Source organism: Chamaea fasciata, unplaced genomic scaffold (genome assembly GCF_029207755.1).
Source record: "Chamaea fasciata isolate MVZ Bird 193981 ecotype frontalis unplaced genomic scaffold, bChaFas1.0.hap1 SCAF_21, whole genome shotgun sequence".
NCBI lineage: Eukaryota > Metazoa > Chordata > Aves > Passeriformes > Sylviidae > Chamaea > Chamaea fasciata.
This window is the reverse complement of record NW_027094106.1, coordinates 569,534-584,072: the sequence shown is the minus strand read 5'-3', so window position 1 is coordinate 584,072 and position 14,539 is coordinate 569,534. Positions and strand designations below refer to the sequence as shown.

The following is a 14,539-nucleotide window of genomic DNA, read 5'->3' as shown; positions in this document are numbered from 1 at the left end:
GGGATTGACGTTCCTGCTCCAAGTGTGCTGGCTGAGCTCTGGCAGTTGTAGCTATGGTCCCAGCAGTACTGGGGAGCTGGGGACAGAAGTGCCACCAATCTGTCCCCTTTGCCATCACTGCTATTATGTATTTTTGCAGTGGACATTTTGCCAGTCCCCATTGAGCAGCTCCTATGGGAGATGGCTGTGAGATCCTCTAAGCTGCACTTCCAGCAGCCCTTCATCCATAGGTGCATCTTGGAAATAAGCCCTTCCCCTGGTTAGACCATAAATTAGGATCCCTTCACACTGCAGAGCAATCTGAATACTTGGCAACTTGTCACGATAATCTGGTATTGCTGTGACATTCCTGGGCTCTGGTAGCCCGATCTTTTCTTTTCAATAATTACTCAGCAGTAAAAGAGTTTTGTTGTTGAAGAGCAGCTGGTCATGGCCTTCATTAGAAACAACCCTCTGAGCCGTAATTTTGTTTAAAATAACAAAGACCGGGCCATACAGTCTGTTTTGCGTGTAACTGTGGGGTCTGACAATTATATTTTTAGCCTCTAATTAGTCCGGAGGCTTGAGATGGCTGTTTCTGTTTCATTTCGGATCACAGTAAAGCTAATAGGTTTCCGGGTTTTTTCCTTCTAACATTCCATATTTAATATTGGACTTGTTCTTCCCCTTTAAGCGCACCAGGACCAACTCTACAATTTTAGCTGAAATTAAAGGAAAAATCTCTGCCTGGGGCAGATGCTGAGCACAGAGAGCTCCGCTCCAACTGCAAACAATGGCTGGAGTTTTAAGAGCAATTAAAATCGAGTCTCCTAGCAGGGAGCGAGGAGCTGCCAGGGGCCACCCACCTCGCCTGGGGCACCCACGACACCCCTGCAGCCAGGAAGCCTTAGCTCTTGCTCCCTTTCCCAGCTTTCCAAAGCTCTGTGTGTGTATGTGCCCCAACAGGCACCCTCCCTCCCTCCCTCCTTCCCACAGGATCTCTGCTCTGTGCTGTGATGGCAGGGGGCGAGTGCTGTTCCTCTTTATTCTGTGTTCCCCATGCCTGGCTCACCATTCCTCATTATTCCGTGTTCCCTATGCCCAGCTCACCATTATTAGTCCCACTGTGCTGGAGGCAGGATGTTCAGCTTTTTTCAGAGGTCCCTGTAAATTCACAGCACTGTGCTTTCATGGCACCTCCATGAGACCTGGGGAGGCAGAGGGAGAGGAAGTGATTCTCCTGGGTTTTGACAGCCCAACTGTTTGTGGGGATTGCTGCGATTCCTAGTTCGTGTCACATCCTGGCTTGGGTTGCAGCTGAGAAGGGGACCTGGGTGTTGCAGTCCAGAGCTGCAGTTTGGAAAGGAGCAGTCCTTTCTTGGTGTGTGTGACAGTTTGGCCAGGGCTAGGATGAGCATCGTGGAGGATGCAGGCAGAGCTTGGTCCTGGCCAGGTGCTTCCAGCAGCCTCTTCCACCATCTGCAGGGAATGGGGACAGAGGTTTCCAGACACTGCTCCAGTCCCTGCCCGTTTCTTACCTGCAGGGACAAAGGTCCCTGGAGGCAGCAGTGTGGTTGCATAAGGAAGTGTGGTGTGAGTCACGCAAGCAGGAGACTACAGGAGAGCAAATGAAGGGTTTTACAAGTGTTCTCAACTCTGACAATGGCTTTATTATCTGAGGGTTTGTCTCCCAGACTGAGCGTTCAGGAGGAGGTTACAAGCTATAAAAATGCTTAAGAGAAGTGAGCTATTTTCTCTACTTCCCCCAGCCCAGGTGTGTCAGGTGATATCACCTCACCAGCCCCACCAGCAGCACCAGTACTGTCCTGTGCCTCCCTCCAGCGAGCAATAGGGAGGGCAGGCAGCTGCTGGCCCCATGCTCTGCCTGGGACTGCACAGCAGCAGAACAGCCTGAGGCTCTGGGCTTTGGGGTGACTTCGGGGTGAAATAACTCAACATGAGCTATCATTGTGCACTGGCACCCAGAAACCAGTGACAGGACAAGGAGGAATGGGTTCAAACTGAGAGAGGAAATTTAGGTTAGATGTATTGGGAAGGAATTCTTCTCTGTGAGGGTGGGCAGGCCCTGGCAGAGGTTGTTCAGAGCAGCTGTGGCTGCCCCTGGATCCCTGGAAGTGTCCAAGGCCAGGTTGGACACTGGGGCTTGGAGCAACCTGGTCTTGCCCATGGCAGGGGCTGGAACAAGATGAGCTTTAAGGTCCCTTTCAACCCAAAGCATTTTGTGATTCAGTGATTCCATCTGTGTGTGAAAGGCCATTGTTCTCTTTTATCTTCTTTCCAGTGCCATCCTTTTTGTCTTGGCTTTCTCTGACCCTCGTCCCATCTTCATTAAATTCTGGAGCCTCAGCGTCCACCTTGGCATAGCGGGTGGCCAACCCCAGCCCATCCCCTGGGACCAAGATTTTAAGGGGAGTGTCTGACCTGGATTTTGGGGTAATCCAGCCTCTTGCATGGGAAGCACCTCTTTGAGCAGGTGCCAAACCTGACTTCCACAGGAGAAATTGGTGAGTCCTGCCCTGAGAGGGGCTGGACAGCATTGCTGGGTGCAGTGGGCACCTACCACCTCTTTTTCAAGGGCTGGAGACCCTGGGCTGGAAGCCACAGGGGCAGAGCCAGCAGCCAGTGGGACACAGCAGCCTTTGAAAGGAGGAGGGCCATGGCCAGCCCTGAAACAGGGAGATGCATTTGAGATGCCAGCATAGGAGCACGTGGAACTGCACAAGTGCTCCAGCGAGACGGCCTGGTGGCCTGGGCTGACTGTCATTCAGAAACAGCTGGAGGTCCCCAGAGGTACAAGCAGCACTTGGGTTTTTGCAGTATCTCCTGGCTTTGTCTCACCCCATAAATTCTCAGGAGCCCCTTCAGCTTTGCCCCTGCTCCCACAGGAGGAGGAAGACCCTGGGCGTGCAGGAGCAGCAGCATTCTAGTAGACTGAGCTCATGGGGCCAGGAGTCCTGCCTTCCTCTTGGGCAACTGGCTGTCCAGAGAGCTGGGGGATGGGAGCCAGGAGGAGCCTCCTCACTCATGACGCAGCCAGAGTTTCAGTTTCTGGTCATTACTGACTTGCACAAGGAAGGAACTGAGAAACTGCACTGGCCATTAGCAGAGATTGGATACATTGGTACAAAGCACACTGCAGGAACAGTACTCCTGTTGTTCAGTGTTGTCAATAATTCAAGGACATTCAGATTTAGCGAAAAAAGCATATTTAACATTTTTCTTCCCTTTCTTGCCCACAAACTATGCTTCTCATGTCACTTGTATGTCACCGGTTGGCAGTGACTCCTGGTGCCTCCTGCTGGAGGCTCTTTCCTCTATGAAGTCTGATATGTGAGATCATTTGCTGAGTAGCGGGGAAAAGGCTTTTACAGTTCAAAAGAGCCAGACTGGTTTGGTTTGAAGGGTTGATAGTGCAGTATTTGGCCTTTTCTATTTTCATAGGAAATTTGATTCCCAGTGTGAGTGGTTTTTTTCATAGTTTCCTGGAACTTGGTGATCTGCTTTTAAATGTAAAGTAATATGACAGAATGGTTTGGGTTGGAAGAGACCTTACAGACCATCTTGTTCTGCCATGGGCAGAGACACGTTCTGCTATCCCAGGTTGCTCCAAGCCCCAGTGTCCAGCCTGGCCTTGGACACTGCCAAGGATCCAGGGGCAGCCACAGCTTCTCTGGGTACCCTGTGCCAGGGCATCCCCACCCTCACAGGGAATAATTCCTGCCCAATATCCCATCTAACCATGCCCTCTGGCAGTGGGAAACCATTCCTCCTTGTCCTGTCCCTCCATCCCTTGTCCCAAGTCTCTCTCCAGCTCTCTTGGAGCCCCCTCAGGCACTGGAAGTGGCTCTGAGGTCTCCCTTGAGCCCTCTCTTCTCCAGGTGAACACCCCCAGCTCTCCCAGTCTCGCTCCTGCACCGAGGGGCTCCAGCCGTCAGAGCAGCTCCATGGCCCCATAAAGATAAGAATTAAATGTAGAGATACATTGCACAAGTCTGGAGTCCTTTCTGACCTCCCATTCCTTTCTCCTGTCCTTTCCTGTCAAGTGCATGGCAGGATCTGAGAGATGACCTGAAAGGTCAAGGGTAAAGATTCCAACCTGGGCACAGCAGGAGCAGGGTGGGAGCAGCTGCCTCACTGTGGGAATCACATCTCAGCAATGACTTCTCGGTGCTGGCATTCAGCTTGGCCTTCTGATGTGTGGATGTCAAACCTGACTTCATTCTGGGCTGGGAAGGAAATCCCTGAGCAAAGGAAAGCCTTAGGCAGGTATTCAGAGCTCTTCTGTAGCCAACATAATTCCTGAGTGGCGGAAGGAGGGGGATTCCCAGTTGGGGTGTGTTGTGTGAGATGTTTAGGTAATCTCCGATTACGCATTTGTTGGCATTTGTATTTCACCTGAGGAGGAGAAAGGTTAAAATGAATGGTGGCAAAATTTACAGAAGATCTTGAGCATTCCCAGAGTTCTGACATGGTACAGGGGACTGGCAGAAATCAGGTTTGGTTGGTGAGCTCTGAGCCATCCTCAAACTACACTGAAATACTGAAGATCCCTGTTTAAAATATCATTGTATTTAAAAAACATTGGGACACACACATGCAGATTTCTGTGCTGCTTCACAGAACCCCAGAATGGTTTGGGTGGGAAGGGACCTTAAAGCCCATCCCACCCCCTGCCATGGGCAGGGACACCTTCCACTGTCCCAAGTTGCTCCAAGACTTGTCCAGCCTGGCCTTGGACACTGCCAGGGATGGGGCAGTGGGAGGCTGCTCAGGCAAGTGAGTGGTACCAGGACAGGAGTGCCCAGGGCTCAGCCTATCCCTGGTCCCAGTTTAATTGTGGATAATTCCATCCCTTCTGTGGGGCTGGAAGAGCAAAGCAAATGCAAAATGTGGGCAGATTAGAGAGATGTTGGTGAACAACTGATCTTGTATTGGAGATACCTGAAAACTTTGAGGAAGGGTCTTTCCTCCATGGAGCTCCCAGAATCACCTGTGGAAGCATCTGGTCCTGTTGGAAAAGATCTTCTTGGTGCAGGACCTTGTTCAAGTCATGCTGCTTTGCTTTTCCCTTCCTACAGATGCCTCCTGTGATGTCCTTCAAGCGGGGCAAAGCGGGCAGAAGAACCTGCTGGTTTTTCCTTGTACTTGGAATGTTTGCATCCTGCCCCACCTCCCAAGCAGGATTCAGTTGGGTTTAGAGAAGTTTTCCTCCCAGGACCACAGTGATCTTCTCCAAACACTCAAGTTCCCTGTGAAGGATCTTCCCCAGGTCCTTGAATCACAATGACCAAGTCTGTCTTCCTTCAGCTCCCTCCTGTGTTCCCCCAAAGTGTGGGTTTTGTACTTGTGGGGCACAGGCTGCTGTGTGTTTTTGTGACAAGTCCTGGGTGCTGTGTTAGTGAATGACCAAAAGGGTTTGGTGTTCCCCCCCCCGATGCTGAATCTGGTTTCCAGCAGCTCCTGGAAAAGGCACAAAACAGAGGTTGGCAGGGATAGGTACAGACTGGGCACTGGCCTTGGGGGTCTTGATTTTTTTCTCCTCTATGTTCACACTGGAGTACCATTCCTGTAAATTAAACTTTGTAACTAAAATCGTATAAGCTAAACTTCTGCTCTGGGTTGTCTCCCCTTCGCTGCAGGTGATACTTGTGGAAGAACAAGAAGAGACTGAACTGTGATTGAACCAGGAGGGTTTGGACGGTGGTCACTGAGGATGGTGAGTCCATGTCCTATTTCCTCTCTACAGGATGAACATTGAGGGGCTGGAGCGTGTCCAAGGAAGGGAACAGAGCTGGGAAGGGGCTGGAGCCCCAGGAGCAGCTGAGGGAGCTGGGCAAGGGGCTGAGCCTGGAGAAAAGGAGGCTCAGGGGGGACCTTGTGGCTCTGCACAACTCCCTGACAGGAGGGGACAGCCGGGGGGGTCGGGCTCTGCTCCAGGGAACAGGGACAGGAGGAGAGGGAACGGCCTCAGGCTGGGCCAGGGGAGGCTCAGGGTGGACATCAGGAGGAATTTCTTGGCTAAAAGTGTTGTCCAGCCCTGGCACAACTGCCCAGGGCAGGGGCAGAGTCCCCATCCCAGGAGGGGTTTTACAGCCCTGTGGATGTGGCACTTGGGAACATGGGTAAGTGGTGGCCTTGGCAGTGCTTTGGGGACGGCTGGACTCAATGATCTTAGAGAGCTTTTCCAAGCCTAATGATTCCATGGTTCTGGTCTGCCTCTCTCCTCTATGGGTGGTCTTCTTCTCTGTGTGTCCAAATCTTGTACTACTGCTAAATGTAGGAGAAGAAATACAAGAATGAGCAAGAAGAATGGAACAGTATTGTGTATTATATACAATAATATAATAGAGAGGATTTATCACTGTCATCAAGATGCTGTTAACAGGATACATTTATCCCTGAACCTCTCATTGGAATATATTGGAGAAAAAAAGTAAATAAGACTGGAACCCCCTTCTGTCTCCCTGGACTACTGACATACTCATCCAGTTCTTGTAGCTTACTGATTTATTTTTTCTTTAAAACTTACTGCTGGGGTTTCTCATTGTGTTCCTCTGTCACCTCACAGTGACGGATTTCACACCATGTTAATAACAGCTCCAGTGCCACCAAAGGAGCAAAAATTTCACAAGAATTAGTCTCAGAAAAATGTGGTAGCGAAGAATCTGAACCACAGCCAAAGCAGCCAGATTGCTGATAAACTCAGATAAAGGACCTCTAATGCCTCCAGCAAGAAATAACCCAAAATATAAGGGATCTGCTGGGAGGAAAAAAGCTGGAGACTGGAAATGTTAAAAGATATGCTGAGAGTGTCCTGAGGGGGGTAGTTTGAAGAGAGTTGATCTGCATGTGGGCAGAGCCTGAACTTGCTGCAGTGACATGGATCAGCACCAGCTTTGTGTTGTTGTGGGGGAAGGGGTGCTGAGGAGAGCTGCAGAGACAGACAAAGGGCTGGAAATTCAGATTGAGGACATGAAAATTTAGGTTAAACATGTTAGAAAAAATAAATTATAAACATCTGACAGAGTGCTCGAGGAAATGGTGATGTCTCCTGAGGGATTGTCCCCGATGTGTTTTGTTAACAACTGGAATAGGAAAGGAAACCTACTCTCTGCATTAGTTGAGCTCTCAGCTTCAGTAGTTACACACAGCATTCTTGCTGTAGTCCCTTTCCTCATGCTCCCTGGTGCCGCCTCAAGATCTCCCATGCTTCCTGCAGGAAGGGCTGTTCCCCCTACTGCAGGGTCTGGGGTGGGGAGGTGAAAGTCCTCGCCTGTCAAAACCTGATAAAGGACCTCACACTTAAGCTTGGAGCTGCCCTGGTGTCACATTGGAGGTGTGAAACCCAACAGCTTCTCTGGGTGGGATTGAGGTGAGAGGCATGCAGATGTATCCAGATACGAATGAAAAAAAAACAGGAATAAACACATGGAAAATGCATCAAGAATCCCCCCAGGAAACACGGAGAAGGCCAGGTTGGGCCCCCTGAGGACAAGGCTGGTCAGACACCTGAGTGACAGGGCCTAGTGAATGCTGCAGTGACTCAGGTGTGTGCCCTCACCTGGCAGGACCTGCAGCTCAGCGACTCGGTAATCCAGAAACAATTTATTGATGTTTTATGAGCCCTTGGTAGGTTTCCCTTCCATGAATTCATCAGGCTTTTAAAAACCAGGCGGAGATTTGCAGTGGTGTCAGAGCTGTGCTGCTGAGCAGCTCTTGCTATGTTTTGGAACCAGCCCTGTGTTGTTTTGGCTGGTTCTTATATTGGGAATAACAAAAAAGTGTGGTGCTGCCTGTGAGCATCTCCTGCCCTTCAGGATTTTGTCGACCTCCACACATTCCCCTTAGACATCTGAAAACTCTAGTCTTTTAAATTCTCTGTAACAAAGCCGCCTTTAGTTCTCATCACCCCTCTCTGGACCTGTTTTGGTTTTTGGTTTGGGGGTTTTTGGGGTTGTTTTTTTTTTTGTTCATTTTTTTGTTTGTTTGTTTTGTTTTTGAGTGCAGAGACTGGAATTTTGGATTTACTAAAACATGGAAGCTTTTCTTTTCCCTGAACTCCTTTCCTGTGTCTGGGCAGACCTTACCCTGACCTGTCTCTGCCCACCCTTAGGTGTAATCATTGTTTGGTTTCTTCTACAGGAGAGGGTTTCCTGCTCCTTATCAGTACCCAAAGATACCTTAACTGTTTCAAATTACCTTCTGAAAAGGGTTTTAAAATATTTTATTAAAATGCTTCTGTGATTATTTTGAAATTTTTTTTTTTTCATTTTGGAAAAAATAAACCAACCACCAAAAGGCCCTCCCATTTTACCCACTGTTTTGGGAAGAGACTACGGGCTTTTTGTCTCCCATGGCAAGGGAGAGAAAGCAAGTGGTAATTGCAGGCTGTAGGAAAAAGCACTTACCTCCACCCCCTTACCTGAGCTTCTGTCAGCAGCTGAAGGCAGAGAACTGATGGAAACTCCTGACAGCCTCCTTGGAGTCCTTCTGTGACCTCTCCGGAGAGCTGTGGCTCCTGAGTTAAACACAGGGAGGGCCAGAGGTGGGCTGTGGGTTAAGGGGTACCTCGGGGTGGGCTGGAGCCCTGTTCCCTGCAGGCATGCTGAGTGCTTCCCTAATTCCCTGTGCTCATGGCAGGCTGAGGCCACAGAACCAGTGCCCTGTGGTTAGCAAGGGCAGGCCCAAAAGCTCTGCCCTTAATCAGCAGCACCCCAGATGTGCCTCACCAGCTGCTCTCCCCTTTCTGCTGCTCCAGATGCCTGGTCTAGTGTTAACAGCTTGGATTGTACAACTCTTCCCACTTTTCCCCAAAACTAGCTGCTGATGGGAATGATTTTGAAGACAGCACTAGTGCTGGTTTAATACTTAACTCTGGCTAGTGGAGCCCTAAGGAGCACTTGGTGCCTTAATACATTACTTAAAACTAATCTGGCAGGTGGGTTGGTGCAGGTGCTGTGCTGGCAGCTCAGTGCTCAGCTCCCACAGCAACATTCCCTCTCCTGACTGCTGGGATACTGGCACTGTAGGCATCAGGTTCTTACCCTGCAGAGGGGCCCATGACTTATTTGAGGTGGGCATTTGCAGCCAGCCCTCGCCCCCTCGTGCTGGTGCATGGAGTTGACAGCCCATTACTTGTTCCCTTTTGTCCCTCTCCTTAAAGGTTTCTTGCTGCATATTCATTTCCATGCTCACCTCTGGGCACCTTTCTGAAAAAATACCAGATGCAGTATTAGAGATCTATAAGCTCTTCCATCATCCTGTTCAGATTAAAAGATGACACCCACCATCCCAGTTCTGATTTACGGGGTATAAAACATAACTTCTCTTTGCACAGATTTAAGGGTTTGTTTCCACCTCAGGCTCAGCAGCTTTCAGTTCACACTAAAACCTCCCTAGGCTTTGAGGAAATGAACTATTTACATAGGGGGACCTGAAACAAAGATGTCCTTTGTGCAACAGAAGTAGGGGAGGCAGAACAAGAAGTGCCTTTGGCCACAGCAAATCGGTCCCAGCATCAGCTTATGGAGAGAGAGAGAGAGAGAAAGAAATACTTGTCTGAGTGCAGCTCATCTCACCCAATGTAGGCATCTGCCAGGCAGAAAGAGAACAAATTTTAACTTCTAGAATGAGATAAATGATGCAAGTCTCTCCCTTCCCCATCTCACCTGGAAAAAAAGATCTAGATAACTAGTTCCTAGCTTGATCTTCACTGAAAATAAATATTCAGACCTGGAAGGATCTAAAGTAGAATATCCTGATGGCCCCTCTGCTGCTGGAGCCCCTGATGTCAGACAGAGCTTCCCTGGCTCCCGCTGACTTACTTCTCATGTCCTGGAATTCCCTTCCCAGGGCAGTCACCTCCTCCTGCCAATTTTTCTGTTGCTTTTCTCCAGCTGGAGGCGGATCAGGGCAGACTGTGCAGTGGATGTGCTACCAGGGACAGGGCTGTGCATGCAGATTTCTGCCAGCCCTTGCCTTCCCTCCTCGCCATCTGTGGGGTAATGCCCCGTGTTGGGGTGAGGAAAAGCCCACCCTTAATCTATACAAGGCATGGGTGTGGTGCCTTCTGCCTAAGGAGAGAGTAATTTTATCTGTGGTGCCAAAAAGAAATAGAGGATAAAGCTGTGCCAGGGTTGGGAAGGGTGTACGTGTCTGTGGAAGGCTGAGTCAGGTGTGCTGGCAGCTCCCTGCAGTGAATGGGACCAGTTTTTCTCTTAGAATCATGGAATGCTTTGGGTTAGAAGGGAACTGGCCAGGTGGGAATTAGCTGCTCCCTGGCCCACACTTTCCCAAACTTGCAGAAAGCTGGACCAGCCACTGGGCAAAATGATTAATTTCAGGATGCTGACTGGCTCCAGACCACGAGAGAGACTTCAGCTTTCTCATGCCTGTCCCGTGCTGCCAGTGCAGATTCCACGGGCATTGAGGGGCCAGGTGTTCCCTGTGAACCCTGTGCTGCAGGCTGGGCTCCTGGTGCATGCAGGCATGTCTCCATAGGAAATATCATCTCCTTTGGAGGCTGCAGTGCCTTGAGTGCCAGTCCTACCTTGCCAAACGCTGGGTCATCTCCAAGCCTCCAAATCCCTTTTGGGACCTTCAGGAGAAGGCTGCAAGCTGTTTACCTGCAGTGTGGATCCGGGGATATCTGGAGAGGTGGGAGGTGCAGTACAGGAACAGTGGGCAGTGCTAGGGGCAAATCACTGCCAGATGCCCTTCAGAACATGCTGCCCATTCAGCTCCTCTTCCTCAGAACTGAGAAACACTTGGAATGGTTGTTGGGAGATAATGAGGGAGACTTCTCTCTCTGCCTACATGAACACACACACTGAGAACACTCAGAGGACCCCAGTTCTGTGAAATAACCTTCTCTTCCTTGGTGGTTTGTGACAGTGGAGTAGAGCCCAGCTGGGGAGGCATCTGAGGTGGCATTTAGGAAATCCCTCTGACTAAGCCAGCTAAGGACTGTGGAGCACTTGGCAGTCCTGTGCTGGGCTGCCTGGCACCACTCCTGTCTTTGCCTGGGTCACTGGAGGGAAAGGAGGGCAGGTATTTTGGGAACTCTTGAAGGAAGTGAAAACAGAGTCGGAATCAAGTTCCTCTTTGAAAGTCTGTGAAGCCCCTGAACCTCAGAGCAAGGTTTCTGCTCTGCACCAGGCTCAGTGCTTGGGCAGAAGTTTCTAAGTCATCTGTGAGTCTTTTTCTGATACTAAAAGTGCAAAAATATTTCACTGAAAGCAGAAGTTCTATTTGTGGATGTTCAGGTCAGCTTAGGTTAGAAATTCAGAGTACTGATCTGACGAGCAGCCCTTTAACTCTGCACAGCTGCAGCTTAGAGGGGTTATAAAGGTCCTTCTGCAAACAATCCTTGTGCCATGCCCTGAACTGAGCCTTGGCCCTAAAAATCTCACTGTGGGTTGGAGCAAATCTCTTACCTACCTTATCTGTGGTTTTGTGTGTTATAAACTCTGGTTTTGTGCTGTGTGCACTTAACAGCAATGTATGCTCACACTCTGCCCGAGACTCACAGACTTCAGCTGTTCCTCAGACATGTTGCGTTGCTTTTCCCCTGCTACATGTCAGAAAAATAATAAATATTGGCTTTACAGTGTTTATAGCCACATTTTCTCTCCAGTATAAAAGGTTCCTTCAGCTTTAGCTGATCCGGTTTCTCAACATTCCCTCCAGTGACCCAGGCAAAAGTCACCTGCAGGGAGCAGGGCACCTCTCCGGCCACACTTTTGGCCAAGACAAATCCGTAAGTTCATCCATAACCCTCTGTCCTTATGTGTAACCCTCTGTTTGTGTCCATAACCATCTGTTCTTGTGTTTTGGTTTGTGGTTGCCAGCTGGTTCAGGTGCCCCAAGGATAGGCAATGCCTGACATCCACCCAGTGTGCTGTGTAAATGGTAGAGTGGGGCAGAGCAGGGATGAAATGGGATTTTATGGCTTATCTCCAGGTGTGGCTATGTGTTCTTCTAAGTCTTTTATTCCAAGTAGTAAAGCTGGTGTAACCACGTGAGTCCGTGGGATTGTTTTGTCAGCAAGGGAGCTCATGGAACTGAATTTTGCCCTGCAAGTGACAGCATGTCTGGGTGTCACAAAGCTGTCCCTTTAGCTGAGGCAGCTCTGAATAATCTAACCCTGAACAATTTTGCAGAGAAATGCTGAAATCTTTTATCTGACTTGAGAAAAACCCTTTGAGATCCCATTGGTATTGCTGGGGAGAGCTGTCTGTGGTATCTTTGGGTCAAACACTTCTAAGAGGAGCTCAGTGGCTACAGGCTGTGCTCTGTTCGGATTTGTGTTTTGGAAGCAAAAAAGTTGGTGTGATTTGAACCAGATAGTGGGGCCTTTGAGGATTGATGAAGAGTCAGGTTTTAATTTTGCATTTTAACAAAGATACTCTCCCTCTGACTCAGCAGTGGGGGCAGAACAGTAGCTGATGGTAGAAATGGAAATGGGTTTGCCCGGGAAGCTGCTCCTGTGGTTCCTGGGACAGCCTGTAACCTGGGAGCTGTTTGCTCCCAGGCTTGATATGAGCAGCAGGTAGTAAAGATGAGCTTTTAGGGGGCTAGGGTGGGGAGGTGGGTGCTCAACCACAGCACTTCCTGCACCCATGGCCTTACCCTGTGTCTGTGAGCATTGCCAGTGGGAGCTGAGGAAACTTCACATGGGAACTAAGTGTCCAAACGGTCAGCAAGAGGAGCCTTGTCCACTCCAGGGCCCTGGCTCCACCACACAGGTGCTGGTGGGAGCCAGGGACATCCAACTACTCCCTGTGCACGTGAAGCTCCTGGAAAGGAGGACTTAAAGTCTTGAGAGTGTTGAGTATTGAGATGCAGCAGGACAACCCCTTTATCCTCATCTCTCTGTCCAGGCACAAAGGGCTGCGGGAGGATTGCGGGCTCAGGGGTGCAGTGGCAGGTCTCCTGGCTGAGCTTCTGGGAGCAGGGCCGAGGCTGGGGACTCGGCACCAGGGCAGAGGGCTCAGCACTGGGGGGGAGGCCCGGGGGTCAGTGCTGGTGCAGAGGCTCCGGGGCAAAGCGCTTGATGCTGGGGTTGAGGGGTCGGTACAGGGTTGAAGGGCTCAGGGCAGAGGGCTCAGTGCCAGGGTGGAAGGCTCGGAGCAGAGGGTATGGAGCCGGGGCAGAGGCCTTAGAACAGAGGCCTCAGTGCTGGTGTGGAGGTGTAGGTGTGGGCTCAACGGGCTTCTGGCAGGAGGCTCCGTGCCGGGCTGGAGGGCTCGGGGCAGAGGGCGCCGTGCCGGGCCACGAAGCCGCCTTCCCGCTATTGTTCTCGGCGCTCCCACCGCCGCCATCAGTGCGGCGCCAGGCAAGTGCCGGCGGCTGCAGCGCCATGGGCCGGGAATGCCGCTCCCGGCCGAGGAACGGGCCGTGCCCGCGGTCCCGCCGCCCGCTCCATTTTCTGTCTCGCCCGTCACGGAGACGCTCAGATGGCAGGGCTGCGCTCGGCGGCCCTGGGAGGGAGGTGGAGTCTGCTCGTCCTCCGCCCGCCCTCCCTCCATTGTCAGCGGCGGCGGCGGCGGCGGTGGCACCTGCTCGGGCCGCCGGCGGCCGGGATGCTCCTGCCCTTCCCGGCGGAGCGGGGACGCTGCCGCAGTGCCGGGGCCGCAGCTCGCAGCCGGAGGGAGGAGATGCTGCTTGTGCCTGCCCGGCCCTGTTGCCGCCTCTGGAAATGAACATGAGTCTGCCAGGCCGCGTCTCCTGCTCCATGCTCAACTGCTTTGTAAGTGCTGCTTTTTATTCCCCTTGTCTCCTCCGTGGAAGCAGGGCCGTAAGCCAGCTGCGCTCTCCAGCTCACGTGTCGGTGGAGGCATCCTCTGGATCTGCCCGGGGAGAAGGGGGATCCCCTTCCCACATGCCGCCGGAGGACGCCGTGGCCCGTCCCCGCTGCCCTGGCTGGGCCCAAGGGCACAGTGGTGCCCGGCGCCGCGGGCTGAGCCCCGGCAGGCCCTGGACACTGTCCTGGGCCCCGCAGGCTCTGTGCCCGGCCTGGAGCTGGGAAATTACCGTGCTAGAGCAGCCGACCCCCGGGGAGCCCCACGCCCCTTCCCTGGTTGCAGCTGTGCAGGACCCCTCCGGTGCTGTGCTGTACTGAGACGGGGGCCTGCGCTCGGCGCCTTTTGTACCTTCAGCCGGAGGGGGTTTCCTGCTCTGACCCTTCCTACAGACCCACCCTCAACCCCCCAGGACACTCCTGGCCAGATGGGCCCCGAGGGCTTCAGGAGGCTTGTGAAGAGAGCAGGATGCTGACCCCCATCCTGCCGGTACCTGGGATAGGGTTGTGGCAGGAGGGGATGCTCAGCCTCTGCCCGCCCTGTGCTGCAGCCGAGGAGGGACTCAAGGACACCCAGGCGGGTGGAGAGCTCAAGCTGCCCTGTTCCAGTTCCTGCTGCTCCCTGGGATTTCTCTGCGAACTGCAAAATGACGATGGGAGAGGATCTCTGCTTCCTGGCTGCTGCATCGGCACATGGGCATACATCTTCCCTTTGTGCTCTCCTGGGCTGGTGCCTCA

The 14,539-nt window shown here is 51.9% G+C and overlaps 1 protein-coding gene across 2 annotated transcripts in view; it reads left to right on the top strand.

Moving 5' to 3' along the window:
* MTMR4 (myotubularin related protein 4) overlaps positions 1-14,539 on the top strand; it is a 62,165-nt gene that overhangs the window by 15,131 nt on the left and 32,495 nt on the right. For both annotated transcript variants that reach the window (XM_066202209.1, XM_066202208.1), the window contains exon 2: positions 5,640-5,716. In XM_066202209.1, the coding sequence (XP_066058306.1) occupies positions 5,714-5,716 (3 nt within the window). In that variant the 5' untranslated portion in view covers positions 5,640-5,713. The remainder of the gene's footprint in view (positions 1-5,639; positions 5,717-14,539) is intronic.